Source organism: Cryptomeria japonica, chromosome 6, assembly GCF_030272615.1.
Source record: "Cryptomeria japonica chromosome 6, Sugi_1.0, whole genome shotgun sequence".
NCBI classification, from domain to species: Eukaryota; Viridiplantae; Streptophyta; class Pinopsida; order Cupressales; family Cupressaceae; genus Cryptomeria; species Cryptomeria japonica.
The window spans coordinates 456,013,041-456,037,975 of record NC_081410.1 but is presented as its reverse complement, the minus strand read 5'-3'; the positions used below and the strand labels follow the sequence as shown (position 1 = coordinate 456,037,975).

At 37.8% G+C, this 24,935-nt stretch overlaps 1 protein-coding gene across 1 annotated transcript in view; it reads left to right on the top strand.

Moving 5' to 3' along the window:
• The first annotated feature begins 5,102 nt into the window (after positions 1–5,102).
• LOC131051016 (ADP-ribosylation factor-like protein 2) overlaps positions 5,103–24,935 on the top strand; it is a 139,588-nt gene continuing 119,755 nt past the window's right edge. The window contains exons 1-3 of the mRNA XM_057985353.2: positions 5,103–5,318; positions 5,390–5,500; positions 17,582–17,744. Of these exons, the coding sequence (XP_057841336.1) occupies positions 5,254–5,318; positions 5,390–5,500; positions 17,582–17,744 (339 nt within the window). The 5' untranslated portion in view covers positions 5,103–5,253. The remainder of the gene's footprint in view (positions 5,319–5,389; positions 5,501–17,581; positions 17,745–24,935) is intronic.

Below are 24,935 nucleotides of genomic sequence, written 5' to 3'. Positions count from 1 at the left end.
CTGAATGCTAGATGAAAACCCAACGAAATAACCTAGGAAGCTCAAGAATTCTGAAACCGATTGCTCTTGTTTGCTGGACTGTAAGTTTTTTTTTCAATATTGAACACAGACATGCTTGTATACTTCACAGATGCGGTTTACCAACACAGATGTGATTGAATACTACACATACGCATTTATGAACTTTTGTGAATGCAGTTTTGCTTATGATAACATAGACGCGTTTTTGTCCTACACATACGTGGTTGCAGGACACATACGTGTTTCTGTCAACACAAACATGTTTCCAGAATCTAAGTGCAATTTTTCCAATTTGTAAAGTTGTTGTTGTGACCAAATCTAAAAATTTTGACTATTTTTTTCATGACAAGAGGACACAATGTTGATGATGACTCAATGTTTGCGGGTGTTTGGACTCAAAATGACTCAAAGAAAAGTGTGTTGTTTGATGTAAAAATGTTTTGCATACACTTGAAGACACAAAAGACACAATGTTTTGATGTTTGATCTTGAATTTTTGAATTTTTAAAAAAAGACAAGCACAATTCTTATGGTTGGCCAGGACAATAGTTGTTGATCCCACATGGGGTTTCCCCCGAGGCCATGCTATTCAAAGCGGATACTTAGATGCTTGACCCCACTGGCTCCACCCTCAACACTCACTTCTTTGAGGTAGCCAAGCATCAATACCCATGAAAAATCCCCATGGCGAACTTTGTATCTCTACTAAGAACCGTATGTGTGTGGGCCACTCCAGATGTCTGACCTCCTGCCCCAACATCTAGAAGGATTTTGGCTTTCTAAAATAAAAAGGTGCTAGTAAGGGCATCCACTCGTGTGGCCATACATGTGACACTTTCAGCTCTGTAAATACAGAAGGCTCCCAGCCGATAGGGGTTATGCCCTAATATTGATCAAATAAATTTGATCAAATAGGTTTATGGGGAGACATAGTGTCGGTATGAACTAATCAACACACGTTACCCATGGCTTTCACCATGGATACAATTATTTATAGTGGTTCGAAAGAGGTGGGTTTTCTTCGCTACCACTTGGGTCGTTCCCTCCTCACTAGTAGTCCTAATGACCACACGGGGAGGCAGGCCCTCTAAAGATAAACACAAAAGAGCCTATTTCCCAAGACACAAAAGACACTGGTTCAATTTTAGTGCACCAATTGAAGTGTTTGGTAATTTATGAAAACAAGGCACACAATAAATATCAAAACCCTTGCCAAAATTCTGCAACAAAGATTTGTTAGTAGTTTTGCAACAATACCCCTCCTACAAGCACACAAGTTAGGTAAATTTTAGGTCCAAAAGACTTTGTGAAACAGGGGCCTTCGATAAGACGGGTTGCTTCAAGGACAAGCTGCACCAATTTATTAGCTAGATCACAAGATATTAGCTCAAATAAACCAGATCTGAAACATTAAATGCAAGACAAAATGGCAAAATGAAAACCCTAAATGAGGGATTTTTTTTTTTGAAAACACAGACGCGATTTTGCCCTACATAGACACAGTTCTATAACATAGATGTGTTTCTTAAAAAAAAAAGCAAAACAGAAAATCTTGCAGGACACAGACGTGGTTAAAATGATCACAAACGCGATTAAATCTCACAGACGCGATTAAATCGCCCACAGATGCACCTATAATGAAAGCCTACAACCCGGAAAAGGAAAATACTGCCAGAAACACAGACGCGACAACAAAGAAAAAATGCGGTTCCAAAATGCGCAGACGTGAAAAGTCGAAATGTTGTCGGAAAATGTTAGATCTGCAACTTCAAATACACAAAATCTGCAACAAAAGATGTTAAATGCAAAAGGGACAAGAGTCCCATCGGGCGTGCCAAAATGTTTATGATAAAAATGGAAACAACAATATTGAAAGACTAAATGTATTCAACCATAAAACCCTAGCCTGACAACAACAAAGATCTACCATAACATATGAAGATTACCTAAGACAATGCAAATCAACAAAATCACAAAGATTATACCATCACATGTCCAATAGGATTTGGATCTCCATTCTTTCTATCTCCATTGATCTTGCTTGATATATTTGCTCTCAGATTTTATGTGTGCACAAGAGCTCAACAAAGAACGAAAGTGTGGTTGTAAGTAGGCTTGATCGCATATGAAAGTTTGAATACTAATAGAGGAGGATTAAAATGTGTAGTTGAGGGTTGATAATGAAAGAAAAATCTCCTTATATAGAAGACACTGTAAGAAATGGAGGGATAAGATTGAGAGGTGTAAAAGATAAATGGTCGGCTAGGATTAGAGGGTAGGTAAAAGAAATAAGAAAATAATGAGAGGGTAGGTAGTGTAGGAATTAAGAGATGAATGACATGTGTCATGGGTAGAAAAGGCTAATGAATTAATTAAATAAATAAAGATTTATTTAATTAATAGAAGAAGTGAGATCAATTAAATAAATAAAAGTATTTATTTAATTTAGGAAAAAAGATAATTTAAATAAATTAAAATATTTATTTAAATGAGGAAAGGCTAGAAGAGGACAAATGAATTAATTAAATAAATAAAGATTTATTTAATTAATAGAAGACTTAGGATAAAATAATTAGACATGACAATTTTAGGTGTCTACACTCTCCATAGACTCATTATGGACCTCTAACTTGTAACCATATAGACCAACATCACTAAAAATATTCAAGAACCCAAACCCAAGGTTGTTGTTTTGTTTTTCCCTTCACGCAACAACTCATTAACAATAATTGCATGCATGACCAAAGAGTCTTCCTAAAATTCTTTCACATAGTCCCTACGTATCAAAGCACTATTTCCATTCGAATGATCTACTATGAACCTCTTTTCATTTTCCTATTTCTTATTATTTCTTGCGCTACAAGAATCTTTTCCATTTTCTTCTGCTTTTTCTTTATTTGGGAAGAGAGACCTTAACCACTCAAAATGCTTACACACTTGCTTTAAATTCTTGCCATAATTTTGGCAACTCTCACTATAATTTTGATAACTTTGCTTCAATTCAATTAGCCCTTCTAGTAATTGCTCTTGAAAAGTCTTCCTATTTTTTGCTGGACCCTTTAGTATGGTAGTATACACTGCTCTAATACTATTGTAATATGTTGCCATGTTTTGCGTTGAGTTTTTTGTTTGTTTTTGGTTTGAGTTTTGCAATTGCTTTGAATGATGTAAAAAGTGTAGAAAATATAAATGCTTGTAACAATCAAACAAGTTAGAAAATTGACAACATAGAGAAACCCACAAGGCTGAAATATTACAAATTTAATTTTTGATTTGATAATACAATTTATTTCTCTAAAGTATGAATAACTCAATTTATAAAACAACATTATAAAAGTATTTCAAACATACCCAGAAAATGCAACAATGAAATAGACTGAATTGGTATTAAAATCAACTAATTGACACTTATATTTTGGACACCAATCTTCAATAACTTCTCCAAAGGTCATGGAATGGACATAAATGGTAGTGAAAACCCTAAAAGTCTCCAAAAAAAATGAAAACCTCTTCAAACCCTAAGCACCACCTTCCGCTATGCTCATGCCACTCCCTAGGCTGTTTGACTAGCAAATAAAGGAAAAAAACTCGCAAATAATTCTTACAATATGCTCCTTTAGGATTGTAAATACATGTGAAATCTTTCATGACGAAGCTTAGTTGTGATCTCTATGTTAAATCATTGAGTAATCCTCCATATTGGATCTTTCACCAACATAGAAGATGTTCCTTGCAAGGGTTTTTGTCCTCACTGAAACAAATCCAACTCAAGAAATCACATAGGCTTTTCTCAGCGAGAAATATTAGAAATAATAAATTCAACATAATGAATGAGCTCTCCATCCCACTTTTTATAAGCTTTTAAAGACCTTTCTAGAATCTCCTTTTTAAAATCATTTTATTAATTTATTAAGTCTTTTAATTCCAAAAAGTGATTTAATTTACTTCTAATTAACAATTAAAGTCACTTTTAAGCGTCCCATCATTTAAAACTTTCCATTTGATTTTCAATGAGGTATAACATTAGGGTGCCTGATAAATATTTTTAATTAAAAAGACAATATCAGTGAAAATAATTAAATATAACTCAATAAAACATCGATTTAGCGACAATGGTCAAAATGTATCAAAATTAAAACCTAACTAGTGACAATGGTCAAAATGCATCAAAATTAAAGGAGTAACCTTGATGATGAAAGATGATAACATATTTGATTGAGCGAATTATTAAAAATAGACGCTCTAAGAATCTTGAAGCCCAAACTAAAAGCCAAAAATAACATTTGAAAGTGTCATATGACTCCTCTAAACCATATGAGCTCACTAGTTGCATCAAATAACCCAGCTAAATAGATTGACACAAACTTAGAAAATCAATAACAACTCTGTTGTGGGGACATTACAATGAGATACTCATTGTCAGGTTTTCCAAATGAATTTATAAAAGAAAAGAACCTTTGATTTTGAAGAAGGAAAACATAAGAATTTTGTCTAGCATATTAATTGCTTGCCACATGCTTGATAATGAAAAATGATTTTCCATCGTTCATTTCCATTAACAACTCTTACAATGCACTTCACAACAAGACAAACCCCTTGAGTTTTTTTTCGATCTATGAACCCTGAGCCATCTTTGAATCTTGGTTGAATACATTGAGACTAAAAGGAAGCAATAAATCCAACATTACCATCACAATAGACCAAATAATTTTTTTGATTAATTTGTTCAAATATTCATACCTTGATTTAGATGACATCCAACAAGATAAATATTACATATAGACAACAATGAAAATTCTATAAAAAACTTAAATTTTACTTTTATGGAAGAACCATTCACACATTTTATTCAAAAAGACCCCACACCAAAAGAAATACCAACATATATTTTCACCAAGTTTAATTTGCTTCCATTTTGCTGACGGACAAGGTAATCTCTGCACATCAAAAATAGTTATGAGATTAATGTTACCAAATTAGGTTTATTTTCTTACAGCTATACATTGGTAAACTTTGAAATTTAAAATTAATCAAAACATTTCAAACTTCCGTTGAAATTTTCAAATAAAAACGTGGGGTCGTACCAAAATCTGTTCACAAATTAGATCACAGCTCTCAATTATATTTTGCTGTTGACACAGCGGCGTGCTACCTAAATAACCCTCAAGCAGGACATAAATTGGAATTGAGACGCTCGAATCCTTCATTTTCTACTTAGCACTAGATATAGCAATGGGGCTTCTGAGCATTATCAGGAAGGTCAAGAAGAAGGAGAAGGAAATGAGAATTCTCATGGTGTAAGTCTCATTTTCTTTTGGTATAATTGCTGCTTAATCAGAGGATAAACTGATTTGGGATGAGTTTGCAGGGGCCTTGATAATGCAGGAAAAACTACTATTGTAATGCGGATCAATGGCGAAGACACCACTGGTATCAGCCCCACTTTGGGATTTAACATCAAAACCATTGAATATAAGAGGTACCTTATAACAATAAAGCTCTAATAGACATGTCTGAATCTAGAGACAATTCAATTATGCGTGAAGTTTTTTTCACTAGTGTTACTATGTTCCATAAAATGGTAAAATTGTGCGTTAGATTGGTCAGCTATATTTGGGTGGTCTGCCCTTCCATTATTCAATGTTCTATGCTTATGGAGCCAACTATCGTTTCATATATGTCTATTGTCCTCCAGGGTCAGTCTGCAGGTCAGGTTACTGTTGTTTTTCCAGGAGACTATCGACTAGAGCACGCTTTCTGGATTTGAACCTGGATTATTATGGCAGAGAATGATAAAACCTTCCCAGGACCACTGACAGATTCAATAGTTAGGCAAACTCTAAAACTTTTGAAGAATACTGGATTGGGTATGGATCCATGATATTGGTAGGTGGTGTGGATTCACATACCAAAAGTTCAACACCTATTTTTTGGGTGCCAGTGTGGTGAAACATGGGGTAGGCTTGAGTTCATAATACAACGAAGTTACGTGACGCATATACCTGGTCAATTTTTTGCATACTAGAGTATATACCCTCATTGGAGATGCATCAGCTCCTATTACATATCTCATATACAATCCCAATGAGGGTGTGTCTGGTGCCACACCCTCTTATATGTTAATTTTTACTGGCAATTGCTCTTCTGCTGGATTGTATTGCTCAAATAGATAAGTAAAGATGTACTTACAACATTTGCCAAACCTCTTTCTCTACTTTTGGCTTGTTCTCCATCTTTTTGTTGCTACATCATCAATTCTCCTCTTCTTTCTTTGGGCTGTCAATGTCTTCAAATAAATGCTGGAAGACCAAACCCTCTTGACAGAGTCTTAAGAGATAGGGTCATTTGAATCATTTCGAATTCTCATTGTGAGATTTTGCCAAGATCAAGGGCACAATGAAAAGTATTAAAATAGAGACAAAAGAATGACAAGAACAAACTGTATTCTCATCAATATGAAAATGATCAACTGGATTCTACAATACAATGAATATAGGCCTTCTTATATAGGCAAGGCCATATGGATGTACGAGCACACAATCATGACATGTGGCTCAATGAGAAACAAGGGTAGGTAAGAAATACTAGGGGTAGGTAGGATAAATAATATAATATTCTACAAGAGGTGGATGACCCACCGAATGTGGAGTGTAACAACAAAACAAGACCACAAAAGGTGGAATTTCTCCTACAAGCTCTATCCCTATGTGCACACTTCCCTAAGTGTCTCAAATCCAAACTACGAAGAAATGCATTATCCTAAGTTAACTTAAGTAAAGTGTACTAATATCCATAATGAATATTTATTAACACCAACAAATATGCCTTAACACCCTCCGGAAAGAAAGGGAGTCGGTGCAGGCTTACAATCAGCCATATGAAAGCGTGCAAGTAGATCAAGAGCATACTTGGGCTGCGATAGTGTAATCCTGGAAGGTGATTGTGAAATCTCTATCTCGAGAAAGTAGTGCAAAAGACCCAAGTCAGTCATAGCAAATCTGTCATGCAAAGCAGATTTGACCCTGCTAATGATGGATGCGGTACTCCCTGTAATGATCAAATCATCAACATAGAGCACAAGGATCAAGTGAGAGTCATCCTGTCACAAAATATAGACATTCGGATCGGAATGACACCTGGTGAACCCTGCTGAGAGAAGAAAGGAATTCATCTTGACTTACCAAGCCCTGGGGGCTTGCTTAAGGCCATAGAGAGATTTCCTTAGTCTGCAAACCAAGGAAGTATCCTGGATGAAACCCTGCGGCTGCTCCATATAAATCTCCTCATCAAGGTCACCATGAAGAAAAACACTCTTCACATCCATCTGATGTACAACCCAACCATGAGCTGTAGCAATATCAAGTGTCAAGCGAATGGAGTTTATCTTGGCTACGGGTGCAAAGGTCTCAGTATAGTCAACACCTGCAACCTGAGAGAAACCTTTCGCAACAAGCCGAGCCTTATACTTATTCACACTACCATCCGCAACATACTTGGTCCGATAGATCCACTTACATCAAACCATCTTTCTCCCCTTAGGGAGATGGACTAAATCCCATGTGTTGTTCCTCATCAATGAACTATACTCTTCCTCCATAGCTTGGTCCCACTCAGGAACCCCTGATGCTTCCCGAAATGTCTGTGGATCGGAAGCAGTAGCAATGAATGCATGTGGAAGATCCTGATGTTGTGATCGAGTTCTCTGTGTATTTGAAGGATCCCCAACAAGAGATCCCGCGGACTCAAGTGTCTGTCGAGCCCAACGAGGTCTAGGTGGAGGTGGAGAATGAGGCTCCTCAACTGCAAGTGGACCTTGCAGAGGTGTAACCCTGCGAGTCGGAGTTGAAGGAGTCTCATCATCTGAATCACTAGCGTCACTATCCACAATGGAGGAAGGTGGAGGAGGTAGAGAGGCTAAGCTAGGAGAGCTTTCCTCAAAGTGAACACTCCTCTCAATGAACACCTCACGTGTCTCAGGATCCATCAATCTATATGCCTTAACACCCTCAGGATATCCAACAAATATGCAAGGCCGACTCTGAGGTTCCAATGCCTTGCGTTTCTGCGGAGGTATGCGAGCCCATGCTGGACACCCAAAGACTCTGAAATGTCTCACAATCGGTTTCCTACCAGCCCAAGCCTCAAAAGGAGTAATACCTTGCAAAGCTTTGTGAGGAACCTGATTCTGGATGTGTGTGGCACAACTGATAGCCTCTGCCTAAAAGGTGGGATCAAGAGAACGTGCATGTATCATATAGCTAGCCATTTCTTTGAGAGTTCTATTCTTGCGTTCTGCAACTCTGTTCTGCTGTGGAGTGTATGCAACAGAATGCTGAAGATCAATTCCCTCAAGTGTACAAAAATCCTCAAGCTTCTTGTTCACATATTCCCTTCCATTATCTGTACGAAGAATCTTGACCACTTTCCCGGATTGCTTCTCCACACAAGTCTTGAAGTCCTGAAATTTGTCAAATACTTCACTCTTATGAATGAGAAAGTAGACCCAAGTGAAGCAGGAGTAGTCATCAATGAAGGTGAGGACATAGCGGGCCTTGCTAAATGAAGGTGCTGGAAATGGACCTGCTACATCAATGTGAACAAGTTGAAGAACTTCCAAAGCTCTCCAAGCTTTCCCCTTATCAAACTTCTCTTCGGGATGCTTGCCCATGGAACAACCTGAACATACACCCTCTGAAAAACTGATTCGAGGTAGACCTGTGACCATGTCTTTAGTGCTGAGCTACTGAAGATAGCGGTAGTTGAGGTGACCAAACCACTCATGCCATAGCTTACTTTCGGAATTTGAATGAGTAAGCAAGGCCCTAGAAGGTGAACTTGGCACAAAGTGGGAGAATGAATAAAGCCTTGAGTTGTCATTGACTTGTCACACTGCTACCAAGGCATCATCATCAAGTTCCTTTACCACAACTGAATTTGGTGTAAACTCAACCTTTTTCCCATTCCCATAGTGAGTGATTTGGTAGATAGAGAGAAGGTTGGTAGACAAGTTAGGAACATAGAGAACATTCTCAAAAGTTCCATCATCCATGTCAACTGAACCTTTCCCTTCAACCTCTACTTGTGTATCATCACCTATGTAAATGTGAGGTACCTTAGATGGCTCCAATGAAGAAAACTGCTCCTTTGTAGAACCCATGTGATATGAGGCACCTGAGTCAAGTATCCACTGCTGTGAAGAACTTGTTGTAGCCACAAATGCTTGCCCTTTTCCCTTAGACTGTGAGGAAGAGGAAGGAGATGAATCCTTCTTTGTGTAGGCGGATGGCAAGTTGATGTTGTTTTTCTTAAGAAGATTAGTTAACTCATCAACTTGCTTTGTGTGGCATCGATGCTCATCATGACCATACTTCTTGCAATATGCACAAGTTGGCTTATCCTTCTTAGGTGGTGTCCCCTTCTTGGAAAAGGATGAAAAATCGCCTTGTGATGGAGAGGATGATTGTCCTTTTTCTTGTTGTGGCTGTGACTTATATTGCTTTTTCTTCTTGTTGGAATCTTTGCCTCGACTTCCTTGATTCCCTTGATTAGCCACCAAAGCCTTGGACTTTGAAGACTTGAGAAGCCCCATGTTCAACAACTTAGGTTGTTCCAATATCAACATTTTTGTGAAAGCATCAAATGAAGGCATAACATAGGAACTCCCCACGGTCAAATGATGAGTTTGGAAGCTAGACACAAATGCTGCATATTCTGGTGCAAACTTGTCCATCAAGTTGAATATCAACTGAACATCCTTTTTGTCAATTCCACAATCCTTAAGCTTTGCTCTTAGCTCATTTGCTTTGGTGACATAATCTTGGATTGTATCAAAACTCTTGGGATCCAAGTTGGTGAGCTCATTGTCAATCTTATAACCTCTGATTTCATCAACTTGACCATACAATTTCTGAAACATATCTTAAGCATCTTTGATCGTAGTACACTTTTCAATATGAAAGATGAGGTCATCTGATACATACTTGCGCAAAGTTCCAAGAGCCATGCAATTCTTAGTGAGCCATTCTAATTGAGCCTTAGGATCAGGTGGTGCTGCTATTGTTACATCTATGTAATGCGTGAGACCTTTTTCCATTAATTTGCTCCATACTTTAATGTTCCATGATGCATAATTATGTGGAGTTAAAGGTGGAAATTTATGAGGACTCATTGCAACAAAAATGAAAGAGCACAAGGAAAAAGAGGCACAATCACACAAGACACCCCCCCAAATTCACTCAATCAAAGAACCCCCCCAAAAGTGATGATTTGGCACTTTATACTTAGTGCATGTACAATGGGCCACTTGCAAAAAATGGCAAAGTGGACTTCTGATTTCAATTTTACAACTGCCTCAATAAGGCCAAAAGAGACTCAAACTAATAATGCAAGAGATCTAAACTAAGATCCAAGCAATTTACAAGTATCAAATAGGCCAAATAAGACCAATATCTGAAAGTACAATTTCTACTTAAAATCTCTGAAATCTGATCATAGATTATGAAAGTAGATGAAAAAACATGCACTTTCAAAAAAAACGGCACCTGAAAAGGAGGTCGTATGAGCTCAAATGAGGCCTTTGAAGTTGCAGAATTGAGGATTAGACAGGTACAGCTGAGAGAATTTGAAAATTACGAAAAACCTGTGCACCAAAACCAGAAAATAACCACACCATTGCGAAGAGCACGAAAAATTAGCCCAAATTAAAAAAAATTGCACCCAAAAAGGAGCAAAATTGAGCAAGTTATGGGCCTCCAAAATTGACCCAAAAATCCAAACTGCTCAACGGAGAGGGGTCTAAAAATTTCCAAAGAAAATGTTGACTAGACGTTGACTGGGCGCTGACTGGGTGCTGTTGACTGTGTGCTGCTGACTGGGCAGAAGGTACGGATCCCAAAAATAATTTTAAATTTTTTTTCTTTTTTTTTCAAAAAAAAATTTTCAAACTGGAAAATAATTTTCATAAATTTTTTTTTGAAAAAAATCCGAAAATTCCGTACCGTACCGCCCAAATTGGGCAAAAAATTTCCTCCACACCCAAAAATTGATTTTCGCCAAAATAGGTCGAATTTATACTTGATTTTTATGGAAACGGCCTCCCGAACGCAATGGTGAGGTCAAAAACGCTCCAAAATGCCTCCAAAAAGCGCAGTTCCTTAGATCCGAAAATAGAAGCCTTCCTTGATGTCTCCAAAAACCAATCAATGAAGCCCCAATGGCTCTGATACCATGTGAGATTTTGTCAAGATCAAGGGCACAATGAAAAGTATTAAAATAGAGACAAAAGAATGACAAGAACAAACTGTATTCTCATCAATATGAAAATGATCAACTGGATTCTACAATACAATGAATATAGGCCTTTTATATAGGCAAGGCCATATGGATGTACGAGCACACAATCATGACATGTGGCTCAATGAGAAACAAGGGTAGGTAAGAAATACTAGGGGTAGGTAGGAGAAATAATATAATATTCCACAAGAGGTGGATGACCCACCGAATGTGGAGTGTAACAACAAAACAAGACCACAAAAGGTGGAATTTCTCCTACAAGCTCTATCCCTATGTGCACACTTCCCTAAGTGTCTCAAATCCAAACTATGAAGAAATGCATTATCCTAAGTTAACTTAAGTAAAGTGTAATAATATCCATAATGAATATTTATTTACACCAACACTCATTTTCTGTGACAGGACAAAACTGCCCCTTCTCATTAGTTGGTGGTTTCTGTTTTGCTGCATCGATTATTAAACCAACCCCTGTTGGAAATCATTTCAGCAGTTTCAAAATTGCTGCTTTTTGAAAACCAGTAGTTTCAGACTGGCGAGTAGGGTTGTTTTGGATGTTTGGAACTTGCTTAAGTGACTTCATCTGGTGATGAGCTTTTCCTCCTAGATCCAATAGGGATCACTTTCCTATTTTAATCAATTGATAAAGCTTCTGTGCATATACACATCTCATGCCTTCTTACTGTTTTCTCCCTTAGTACCACTTCAGTATTTGATAAAGGATATTTTCTCTTGTACAATCAGTTGTAATATTTCATGCAAAAATTAGGAAAATAGATGTGTATACGTATTTTTGTATTTAGTTCTTTTGTCACTTGTCAATCAGTTTGATGCAGTCATGAGTGCAGGGTCCAGAGATAGGACAGTGCAACTTAGAGTTAACATAGTGGAAATATCATGAACAGAAAATAGATTTTTATCGATTCAAACATCAGAATGGTTACAGATTATTTATTTGCTTGTTACAAACAGATTGCAGATTGGCTCAAAGGACACCACAGGCTTATTACAAGCTTATATACAAATATGAAAACTCAGAATAAGACTCAAACTCCTAATTATAACTCCTAACTCTCGAACTCTCTAGCTTGCTCTAACTCGATCACTTGATAACTTGAGGATTTCTAATGACATTATACTATGCTTAAATATCTGTTCCAAGCTTAGTAATGATCCTTGTTGGCCACAAGGTGATCCAACCCTTGATTTTCAATGAAACTATAGGTCAGCTTGATTCCAATGATGAAGCTCCAAGAATTAATGAAATCTGTTGTGATTCCATTTGGGGGTTGTCTTGGTCCCAACCTGCCTCGTGATTTGTTGGATTTGATGCCACAAGGTACAAAAGGATTCTGCCCAAGTTGCTTGATAAACTTTGTACTGTTTGCTCTGCACTGCAATCTTTTGTTAGTGATATCTTCCCAAAAATTGATCCAAATTCCATGAAATCTAAATATGTTGTGTGTGTGTTTTTGTAGATATCTTGTTATCTAGTGCGAGCTAAGTTGGTGTAATGTGGTGAAATGCAGTAGGGGTTCTTGAGATGTGCCTGCATCAGACACCTGAGGTTATTTGGAAAGTGAGTTATGCACTTTGCCTTTTTTGGAGAAAATTTGATGTGGTCTATCTCAGCTTGTCATATACATGACGAGTCTTCTAGTCTTCCCTTCTATTTCACTAGGTGTTCCATATACTGATGGTTTCTGGCACTGAGTTCAATTCTGTTGTCCAATATCTTCTCAATTTGTTCTTGTGGTTGCTGCAGTAGTTGCTCCTTGAAAGAAACTTTTGCAGTGTTGCCGCTTGATTGCCCTTCGTGGTATTGGTGAAGATCTGTGGTGTTGAATATGGGTTATGTACCAATTACTTCCAGTAACTCAACCTTGTAGGTATTTCCTGAACCAAATTTCCTGAGAATCTTACATGGCCCAAACATCTATATCTTCAACTTGTTGTATGTGCCTACTAGGAATCTCTCCTGCTGAAGTACACCATAACTTCATCGCCAACTGTAAACTTTTTTATGCCTCCTCTTCTCATCTGCTTGACCCTTGTATTTGCTATTCATTGACTCTAAATGTTCCTTCATCCGATTGTGTAATGTTTCCATGTAGTATGCAAATTATTCTGCCTCCACACTCCTTTTGTCTTCGGCAATGATGTCTCTGAGTTCGACTAACCGCCTAGGTTGCAATCCCACCACAATCTCAAATGATTTCTTCCTGTACTCCTATTTACTGAATTATTGTATGCAGAATCTGCTTGCGGTAGAACTATATCCCAATTGTTTACTCGCTTATTCTATTTTGCAAGATTACAGAGTAAATGGAAATGTTGATTTACAGAACATAGGAATATCACTCACTTGCAACATATTCAGAAGATATATCTTTATTATCAATTATCAGATGTGCAATAGGTATTGTAACATTAGAGAGCCGTCCCGACTATAAACAACTATATATAAATAATACACTGAGTTGGTTAAGGCTACTAACCGTCAGCAACTACCAACTGCCAATTCACTATTGACCTTGTTTGATTCACTTGAAATCCTCCTCTTGCAGGCCTTGCAAAGGAGTTAGCTTGAAGTGACAATGATCACATCAACAACTATGGTGAACAAGGACTTAATTTGACTTGCGAATGAGAAATGATGGAATTGTGGCTTTCGACTTGACACAATTTTTTGTATGGGTATATGACAATTTGATCATTACTATCTTTGCCTTTGAGTCAAAAACTTTTGAGGTTAGAGAAACTTTCAAATACAATTCTCATTATTTCATTTGTTGCAATTGAAAAATCTGAAATCAATTTGAATGTGTTGCATAACTCACATACGCATTTTGCAATATTTCACAACTTTATGGCTTCAATTTGGTTATAATGGGTAGTGTTGAGGACAATTGATTGATTGTTCTTGAATATATTGATATAGATATGGGTTGCAAAAGATGAGGAGCCACTATTTGATGATGACCTAGCCATCATGGATAAGGTGTTTGATGAACATGAGTGCAATCAATTGCATGCAAGCTTGGATGTTGAAGCTTCAACTTCACGATCTATAACTCCCTCATGGATCATAGCAGCTAGTTTTATAAGCTTCCTCGTTTTGTTTTTTTGTACTTTGTATTTCATATTTTGTATTTGGTTTCTAGGTTCAAACTTTGAGACAAAGAGTGACTATTTATTATGCATTGTAATGAGAAACCTTAAAAGTAATGAACATAAATCCCTATTTCATGTCATATGCTGTTATTTTGTTTCACTTTCTATTCCATACAATTTATTTGGTATGAAATATAAAAAACATTTTGACCTCTATTTTTTATGAAATTTTCAGTATTTTTGATTTCCTGATTTCTTTCCTATTAAAGTTCAATTAGTTGAAAAAGTATTTGTCTTTTGGTTTGCTGAGTCAATCCCAAGAAAGTTTTTTGCCACTATGGTTTTTTCGTATTTTTTTGTCTTCCTCTTTTTTGTGCTATTTGAGTCTTCTTTTTTGACTTGCCAAGTCTGAGTCTGCTCCACTGAGTAAATCATTAGTTTTATTGTAGACTTGGGTTGTGATTCATGATTGAGTTACTTCCCAGATAAAAACCCATGAGTCTGGTGAGTACTTGTTGCGTTTTGGAACCATGTTACTACTAGTGTTCCATGGGGACACGTCTCCCCCAAAAATCCTCGTGTTTCTGAAACACAGGGAGTTGGGTGAAACATCCCCCCACTGCACTGCCACCTCTACCAAGGTTTTGGGGCTGCCACGTATGGGGCACTCCCAAGAGTCCTCTGATCATCTTGAGGATGCCTAGGTGTCACTTGTGGTCCCTGGTCAAGAAACTCCATGTGAAAACGAAAAAAGTTGATAAAATTGTGAAAATGACTTTCATCATGAAGGTTTGTGAGGTGTTGCCCCTTGACCCCGTTGGGGACTTTGCCCCCAAACCATAAGGGGTGCTGCCCCTTGATCCCGCTGCGGTCTTTGCCCCTAGATCCCTGCTAGGTTCTCTACCCGCAAATCTGCTCAAGGGGTGGTGCACCTTTACCCCAAACCTTTACCCACCATTGCTTTTGTTTAATGCCATCTTTGCCAATTTTTTTAATGTTACTTAGTAACATTCTCAAAACTCGTGGTTTGATTTCTTCTTCTTTGTATAGAAATTTTGTATCAAGTCTTCTCCATATTGTTCTCAGAGTATGTATTATGCATTTATAGTCAAACATGGGGAATTGAACATCGCATGAAATTTGATAAAATATTAAAAACATTAAGTCTCTAACATTAAGTGAAAGATTATGGCACATGCCTTTGCAAGTCTTTTGTTATTGTTTGTTGTTCCATTGCTTAAATTTGATTTTCAAACCAGAAAGCAAAAAACAAAAATTGTTTTCGGCTGCATTGGATGAAAAAGCAATGTTTTTTCCCCTTTATTTGGGTTCCAAATTGCCCGAAGCATGGTGCAAATGCATGATTGCTTCCAAATTTGAGAATTTAGGAATTTTGTAGCATACATATTTTCAGATATATAATGATTTTAGACAATCTTTGTAGTGTCCCCCTTTCAAGTATAATTGGTTTGTGAACAACTAGTCTATTTTTAAGTTTTCCCATAGGCTAATTGGTAAGGGAGAACTCCAACTTTCATGGAGAGTATAGGATTGGCAATTAATGGTTGTGTTCATGGCAACGAGTTCATATGATCTTGTTGAGCCTCATCGTGCTTTCAGAATGCGATTACGACTTTTTAGGAGCTCTTTAAACTTCTTGAAGAAGCATGCTATTTTTAGGAAGTCTCCAAGTTGTTTTGGTTCATCATCCTAAATTCTCAGTGACATATTGGTATTATCATAATCTCATATTTGTTTCATTTGATGCTTTCTGTAACTCGGTTGATTTATTTAGTAATTAAATATTTATAACTTAAGTTGTCATAAGGAGGAAATACTAAAAAGGGAACTAAGAAGTGTTTTGAGTTGTGCCTACAGGGGGATGCCTAGGCAGCTGGAGGTCTTATGAGGTTTATTATTTAATTTGAAAAAAACTCTTGTGGAGGAAAAAGGGAAAATTGTTATTTTATTATTATTATTATCTTTGTAGAATGTTATAAAGGAGGTTGAGAGCTCATTGTATGGCCTGCTAAAACTTCTCACTTCTCCCTGCAACTTAGGCAGTAAGAACAAGTTTGAATGGCCAAGGAACAATGATGATTTGCAATAATACTTTAAACAAGATTAAAAAACTCTTGCAGTACAACCCATGAAGAAGTACAACCTGAACCAGCATAGGGGATAGTATGGCTAGCCCAGCAAATCAATCACTTCAAAACTTTGCTAAAAAGGAAACTCACCAAAACAACATCAAACACGTTCTGCAAATCAATTCATTAAAACACATCAATATGTACGCATTATTAACAAGAAGATTGGAAACTTCACTTGCTAACACAGTTGTGGCTCCTGTATGAAATCAGCAAGACCAGCTAGGGGAATTTTCGTCCTCAAGAAACTTAGAGGTGTATGATGTATTAATAAAAAAATGTTTGTTCCCCTCAAACTACATCTCTTTAATGTGTTATTATATTTTTCTATTTTGAGTTATCTTCTGCATGCAGAATCTGAAAAGAAGTAAAATTTTCTTAGGTTTCTTAGGCATGAATCTTTCATTGTCCATGGATGCGAATATAATATACATCTCTCTGAAAATAAATCTTACCATAATCTGTTCTTCATCTTAACCCAGGGACTTTTTTTAACATGTTTTAAAGAATCTTGCTTGAGAGGCCTTCAGATGCACTTGCAGCATCATTTTGAATGCTGTCCCAGAGACCATTCCTTATGAGTACCATCTCTTTGTTAAGCTTGTGAGAGCACCCCATCCTTGGCACTTGGAGTCGCACATTTTATTTAGTTATTTTATGTGTGTGTTATTTCATACTTGTGGGTTTCACTTGATTTGCATCCACTTAAATTTAAAAGTTAGAGCATGCACAATGTTATAGCATGATATGCCTTTAATCTAGATATTTGGATTTACATTGTTGATTTTATGAGAAGCGAGCAATGAGGTAGCTGATTATTTTATATGAATTATTAGTAATTAAATTTAGTGTAGACAATTTCTCTTTAGTTTTAATATTGTGTACTTTAAGGGCTGTTACTTATAGCTCTTGTATGGATCAATTTTCCTTGACCATTTTGCTATAATAAAACAGCTAAACCTAATTAATTTAGGTCATTCACTTTCAATTTTCTTGTAATAGAGCAGCTACCGCCTTAACATTTGGGATGTTGGTGGGCAAAAAACTATACGATCATACTGGAGGAATTATTTCGAGCAGACTGATGGCATGGTGTGGGTAGTGGATAGCTCAGACCTTCGGCGCTTAGATGATTGCAAAGAAGAACTTCATAATTTGTTGAAGGAAGAGGTTTTATTTTCTGAACTGTGTCTTTGAATAATTGCCTATATTTTGATTATCAGGGAGGAACGATTGGCCTCTCTTTAGTATAAGTATTATTTGGACTTGATTCCTGTACATGTCACCAGTTGTCTCAGAATAGCAAGTTTGCTGTGGACAGTTTCTTGAATTTTGATATATTTTTCTTTTTTAATCTTTCTGTGATTGTTAATAATAGGAGTAATCTGTGCTTTGTATATTATCCATTATCCCATTGTTAATGACAGAAAACACATTATGAATAAATTGGAGATTTTCTAATGTTCCTGTGTAGTATGGTAAATAATCTACTTTTCACCTTTAATCCTTAAAAAATAACTCATAAGAGATTAATCTCAGTTGTTAACTCTGGAAAAATGACCCATAGGCAAATAATGACCTCCAGCCAAATAATGTGAAAGCAATGCTAACTTTCTACAACAGCAAGTATATCAGCAATACATGGTCATTAAAATAAGATTAAAAGGAGTAGTTTCAGCATTAAATATAAATACATAACTTTCAAATGACAGGTTTGAGGGCTGTTGTAAGAGGGAGGAACACACATCAAAAGATATTTTAGGATGCTGATATCATAGCCCTTACCTTATTGATGCTGTCACAGATCTGTATGCTACTGCTAGGACATGGAATCCCTTTAATCAGATTTAGCAGCAGGACTGTTGTAGCTGTATGAGCCTTTTTCTAACATAGAGTTGGTGTAAGAGAGAGTTAAGCGATGCAAGACTCTTTTCTTGTTTTTGATATCTCAGCCCATACAAGTGATATTGCTTTCCTGTACAGTACATTTAGGCTTGGAAAACCTCACTTGTTGTGTTAGAGGTTTGATTCAACCCAGCTATATGAATTTTCTTTAACAGCAAGTATATCGGCAGTAAATGATCATAAATGTTGGAAATAAATTAGTATTTTTAACATCAAATGCAAATGCATACCTTTTTATTTAACATTAATAGATTTTAGGGCCAGTCTAAGAAGGAAAATTAAAAAATATATGTCAAAAGATAACTTCAAAATGTTCACATCTTCAGTCTGTACACCTGCTTTCATTTTTATATTAGCAGAGTTTATATTGTCATAGTCTGTACTGTTGAGACATGGACCAGCTAGGACTCAAACCTAGGACCTTCCAACGCTGCTAGAGTGCTCTACCACTGAGCTACTGGCCCCTCTTGGACCAGTCCATCGTCGGTCCGGGTGTGGCTTATTTCCAACACCAACACCCCCCCTTAAGCCACACCTCTCGTGTGCTTGGGGCTCCTAGCCTGGACCTGGCTCTGATACCATGTAAATGATGTTCAATTTACATTCAATATGCAAGTTATATTCTATTAACTTAATCTTGTTGTATATATTATTGACTTAATGTATGAATCTGACTAACTTCTTGTTTGTGGTAGGTGAGAGGAGCATTTTATATTTTTCATGTCCTATCTCACGAATGCCACTTAATATAAGTATATAACTGTTGGATTTTGCCAAGATCAAGGGGTCAATGAAATGTACAAAATAGAGACATAATATGGGACAAGAATAAACTGTATTCTCATCAATAGAAATGATCAACAATAATCAACTGGATTCAATAGTCGTTACATACAATGTAGAAGAGCCTGCTTATATAGGCAAGGCTAGGGATATGTATGAGCACACAAACATGACATGTGGCTCAATAAGAAACAAGGGTAGGTAGGAAATAGGTGTGGGTAGGTAGGAGAAATAATATAATATTCCACATGAGGTGGATCACCCACCGAAGGTGGAATTATCACTCCACAATAAGTGGATATGATAGTGTAATAACAAGATCAACACCATAAGAGGTGGAATTTCTCCTACACACACTATCCCAATGTGGCACAAACACCCAAGTGTCTCATATCCAAACTACTATGAAATGCATTATCCTAAGTAAACTTAAGTAAGTGTAATAATATCCAAGATGAATAATTAGTTACACCAACACCCCCCCTTAAGTGCAACTTAGGGGACTTAAGTCTACAATGCAACTAAGCAATGCAAGATGGGTCTCGGCTATGAGGCCACGTTAGGTACCCATGTACAAATGCAAATGCATGCAAACCAATGCACTGAAATCTCTCACAAAGTGGGGAAAGAGAGAAAAACCCAATGGGAAAAAACCCTCCCCCAAAAGAGAGATGAAAGCTATACAAAAACTCTCATAGAAGAATGTGAGGAACAAAACCCCATGTGAGGAAAAAGTCCCCCCCTTATGAGAGAAGAAGAGAAGTCAAACTGTGATCCTCCCTCAATGAAGAATCTGCACCAATGATAGAAGCTCGATGTATGAAGAAACTGCTCCACGAACGTCGAACAACATTCCTCCCTTTAGGAAGAAACAAAACCAAAGGTGTATCCATGAAGTCTCCCCAATCATGAAGGGAAGAGGTATGAAGAAAACTCATGATGAAAGGAATCTCTGAAAACTGCTCAAGTGTCCCCATGTCGATGCTGAAAGATACCCCCTCCAAAGGTGGTAAACTGTGCCACACTGCTGAAAAAGGCACTCCAAGATCTAGTGGAGATGGATGTAGAACATGTTCCAAAGATTCATACGTCTCCTCAAAACATAAAGAGACCTCCTCCAACTGCTGTACATAAGTATCCACAATCATATCAACCTCGAAAGAATGATCATGTAGAGAATGAACAAGAGGGTTAGAGTGTGCCCTCGCAACAATCGAAGAAGGATCACCTTCATCAAAGAGAAGATGAATGTCATCAATGATGTCTCCCAAATCTGCAATGTAGGATTCCACAAATAAACCTGCAATGTCTATCAAGTAATCATCCCATGAATCTGAAGCTGGAAGACAATGAATATCCTGCTGCACTGAATCACATGAAGGCAAAACTGTCGCACTATCTGCATCATCAGGTGCAATAGGTGATGTGATATCAATATGAGGAGATGAGATACAAGACTTAAGAATGGGTTCACATGTGAGAATCCCCATGTTCAAGTGTCCAAAGTTCTCCTCAAAATCTGAACCATCACAATAAGTGTGATCATCATGTGTAGAATCATCAAATGTGAAATCATCATCATCAACAAAATCTGAAAAGGAGTATAACCGAGATGCATGATCAACCACCCCAGTTGCAATGATAGTGCTAGTCTCCAAGTCTCTAATGAAAATTGAGTCAGGTGTGAACTCCACAACTCTCTTAGTTGCTCCATGTGTGATTTGATAGATAGAAAGGAGATTGTTTGTCAAGTGGGGTACACACAACACATCATTGAAGGAGTTATCCCCAATGTCAATAGATCCTTTCCCAATCACATCCATGTATGTATGATTGCCCATCAAAATCTGTGGCATGGTGCAAGGCTCAAATGTAGAGAACATAGACTGCGAAGATGCCATATGATGAGAAGCCCCTGAATCTAGAAGCCATCTCTCAGAATCATGACTGATAGTAGCACATAGAGCTTTTCCTTTTCTTGTTCCAAAAGAGTGAGTCTTTCCACTTGTAGAAGCCATGAATGCTTGCCCTTTTCCTTTTGAATGTGAGGAAGTTGAAGTTGATGAATCATCCTTCTTGTAGACTTTAGGCAAATCAATGTTATGCTTTTTGATGATATGTGTGAGCTCATCAATCTTCTTAGAATAGCAACGATGCTCCTCATGACCTATCTTTTTACAATAAGCACAAGTAGGTCTCTCCCTCTTTGGTGAATTATCTCTCTTGGAAGAGGATGAATCTCCTTGTTGTGGAGAAGATGGTGCTTTTTCCTGAGGCTTTGATTGCCATTTCTTCTTGTTTGAGTTGTCCTTTCCTTGATGTCCTTTGTTCCCTTGATTTGCCACTAATGCTTGAGACTTAGAAGCCTTAAGAATGCCCATGCTTATCAACTTAGTTTGTTCCATCATCAACATTTCATTGAAAGCATCAAATGTAGGCATTGTGTAGCTTGAACCCATTGTCATCCTATGGGTTTGGAAACTAGAAACAAATGCTGCATATTCTTGTGGAAGTTTGCCTATCAAGTTGAATATCAATTGAGTATCCTTTTTATCAATGCCACAATCTTTGAGTTGTGCCCTCAACTCATTTGCCTTAGTGACATAATCTTGTATAGTATCAAAGTTCTTGGGATCTAACATGGTGAGATCACTATCAATTTGATATCCCCTAATCTCATCAACTTGACCATACAAGTCTTGAAACTTTTGCCAAGCATCCTTGATTAGAGTACATTTCTCAATATGAAAAATGAGATCCTTTGATACATACTTTCTTAAGGTACCAATTGCCATGATATTTTTAGTGAGCCAATCTAAGTGACCAACTGGATCAGCCTTAGGATCAGCTGGAGCAACAATAGTTCCATCAATGTAATGAGTGAGTCCTTTTTCCATAAGTTTACTCCATGCATTAGTTTTCCAAGTAGCATAGTTACGTGGAGTTAAGAGAGGAAACTTAGAAGAACCCATAGCAGCAAAAAGGAAGGAACACAAGAGCACAAAAGCACAAGAGACACCCCCCCAAATTCACTCAATCAAAGTACCCCCCCTAAAGTGATGATTTTGGCACTTTATACTTAGTGCGATTACAATGAGCCATTTGCAAAACAAGGCAAAGTGGGCTTATGATGCAAATTTTACAACTTCTCAAATGAGATACAAGAGACTTCTATCAATAGTGCAATGAATCTAACTGAGATTCAAACAAATATACAAGAACCAAGAGAGCCAAAAATGGCCAAGATCTGAAAGTACAATTTCTACTTACAATGGCATCAATCTGATAGCATCATGTGAAAGTAGAGGAAAAAATACGCACTTTCAAAAAAAACGGCACCTGAAAAGGAGGTCGTATGACCCCAAACGAAGCCTCTGAAGTTGCAAAAACAGGGATTACTCAGGTACAGTCACCAAAAACTGCATTTTCTGAAAAATCTGTGCATCAAAATCAAAAAATTTCTTCACCACTGCGGAGAGCACGAAATTCTAGCCCATTTCAAAAAAAATTGCACCCAAAAAGGAGCAAAAATGAGCAAGTTATGGCCATTTGAAGTTGAACTGCAAAATCAAAAATGCAAATGGGAGGGGGTCCAAAAATTTTCAAACCCTACTGATGTGGCGTTGACGTCAGCAAGTAACGCGATTAAATTTGACGGCCGTATGACTGTCGCAAAAACGTCGCCCCTGCTGACTGGGCGTCCGTACCGTACGGACGGATGACTGTGCACGATGACTGTGTAATTCGTACTGTACGGAATTGCTGACTGGGTGAGCCACGTGGCAGATGACTGTGTACGGTTTTCTGCGTGGCAGTGTACGGAAGTACGGAAGAGCCTGCGTATTAGTGTGATGTGTCCACGGGCCAGTGGCCTCCTGCCACGTGGCGGGCGTGGATTCGCCGGTCTGGAGTCCGCGTGGCGGTGGAGGCGCTGCATGGCGGTTGCGGCAGGTGGGCCATTGGTGGTGACGGGGCGTGGAGCCGGGGAGCTGCCGGACGGCGACGACGCAGCAGGGAAGTCGCTTGGCGGAGGATGCAGAGCGGCCGGTGGGATTTGCCGGCGGCGGCGCGGGCGGAGGTGTTGGGAGCTACGGCCGGGAAGCGGGGGTGGCGCCGGGAGGACGCAGGCGGCCGGCGGAGGGAACGGGATGCGGCGGTGTCGCGGGGACGAGCAGCGGGAGCCGGCGGAAGATAAAGCGGCCGGCGTTGCAGAGCGGGTACGCGGTGGCAGAATGGTACGCGTGGACCTGCAGTACGGGTCACGGTCTCAATTTTTTTTTTTGCTTTCGGAATTTCAATTTTTTGATTTTGATTTTTTTTGATTTTTCAAACAATTTTCCGAAAAATAAATTTTTTTTTTTTTTGAAAAATATATTAAAAAATCGAAAATCCGTACGATATAAGCAAAATTGGAGAAAAAAATTTTTCTCACCAAAATAGGCCGACTTTATAACCAAAATTCATGGAAACGGCCTTTTGGACGCAATGGCGAGGTCAGATCTGGTCTAGGACGCCTCCAAAAGATGCTGCTCCTCAGATCTGCCTCTTGATGTCGCAATAATGCCTCTTCAAGACGAATCAATGAAGCCCTAATGGCTCTGATACCATGTTGGATTTTGCCAAGATCAAGGGGTCAATGAAATGTACAAAATAGAGACATAATATGGGACAAGAATAAACTGTATTCTCATCAATAGAAATGATCAACAATAATCAACTGGATTCAATAGTCGTTACATACAATGTAGAAGAGCCTGCTTATATAGGCAAGGCTAGGGATATGTATGAGCACACAAACATGACATGTGGCTCAATAAGAAACAAGGGTAGGTAGGAAATAGGTGTGGGTAGGTAGGAGAAATAATATAATATTCCACATGAGGTGGATCACCCACCGAAGGTGGAATTATCACTCCACAATAAGTGGATATGATAGTGTAATAACAAGATCAACACCATAAGAGGTGGAATTTCTCCTACACACACTATCCCAATGTGGCACAAACACCCAAGTGTCTCATATCCAAACTACTAGGAAATGCATTATCCTAAGTAAACTTAAGTAAGTGTAATAATATCCAAGATGAATAATTATTTACACCAACAATAACAAATGGGGCACAGTCAAGCAATGCCTTGACCGATCAAGACATTACTTGATTGTGCCTCTTTGTTTATACTAAACAAATGCATGTTCAACGTACATGCCAATTGGTGTGAGAGGAGTATTACAACCGATGTCTATCGGTGTTCGCTTAATGCTAACAGCCGATAGTTATCGGTGTGCTAGCCTTAACAACTGATAACTATCAGTGCAGACTAACACCCGATAACTATTGGTGACCTTTGTTATATTGCCACCCGATATCATATGCATCCCGATATATTATATGCAATCCGATATATTATATGCAACCTGATATATATTAATCGGTGTTTTTCCTTAATCATTTAGTTATCATTATTTATGTTAATCGATATACATCTAAATACAAGATTTATTAGATCGATGAACATAAACAAAATACATAGTATGATTATCAATAGGTTGTTTATATGCAAATGTAAAATGGCTATCAAAGATGAATTAATTGCTTGAAGGTTTTATCATAGTTATCGATATGATAAGTGATTGAATGAGAGACTTCATTAATCTCTCATTCAATCATTTAT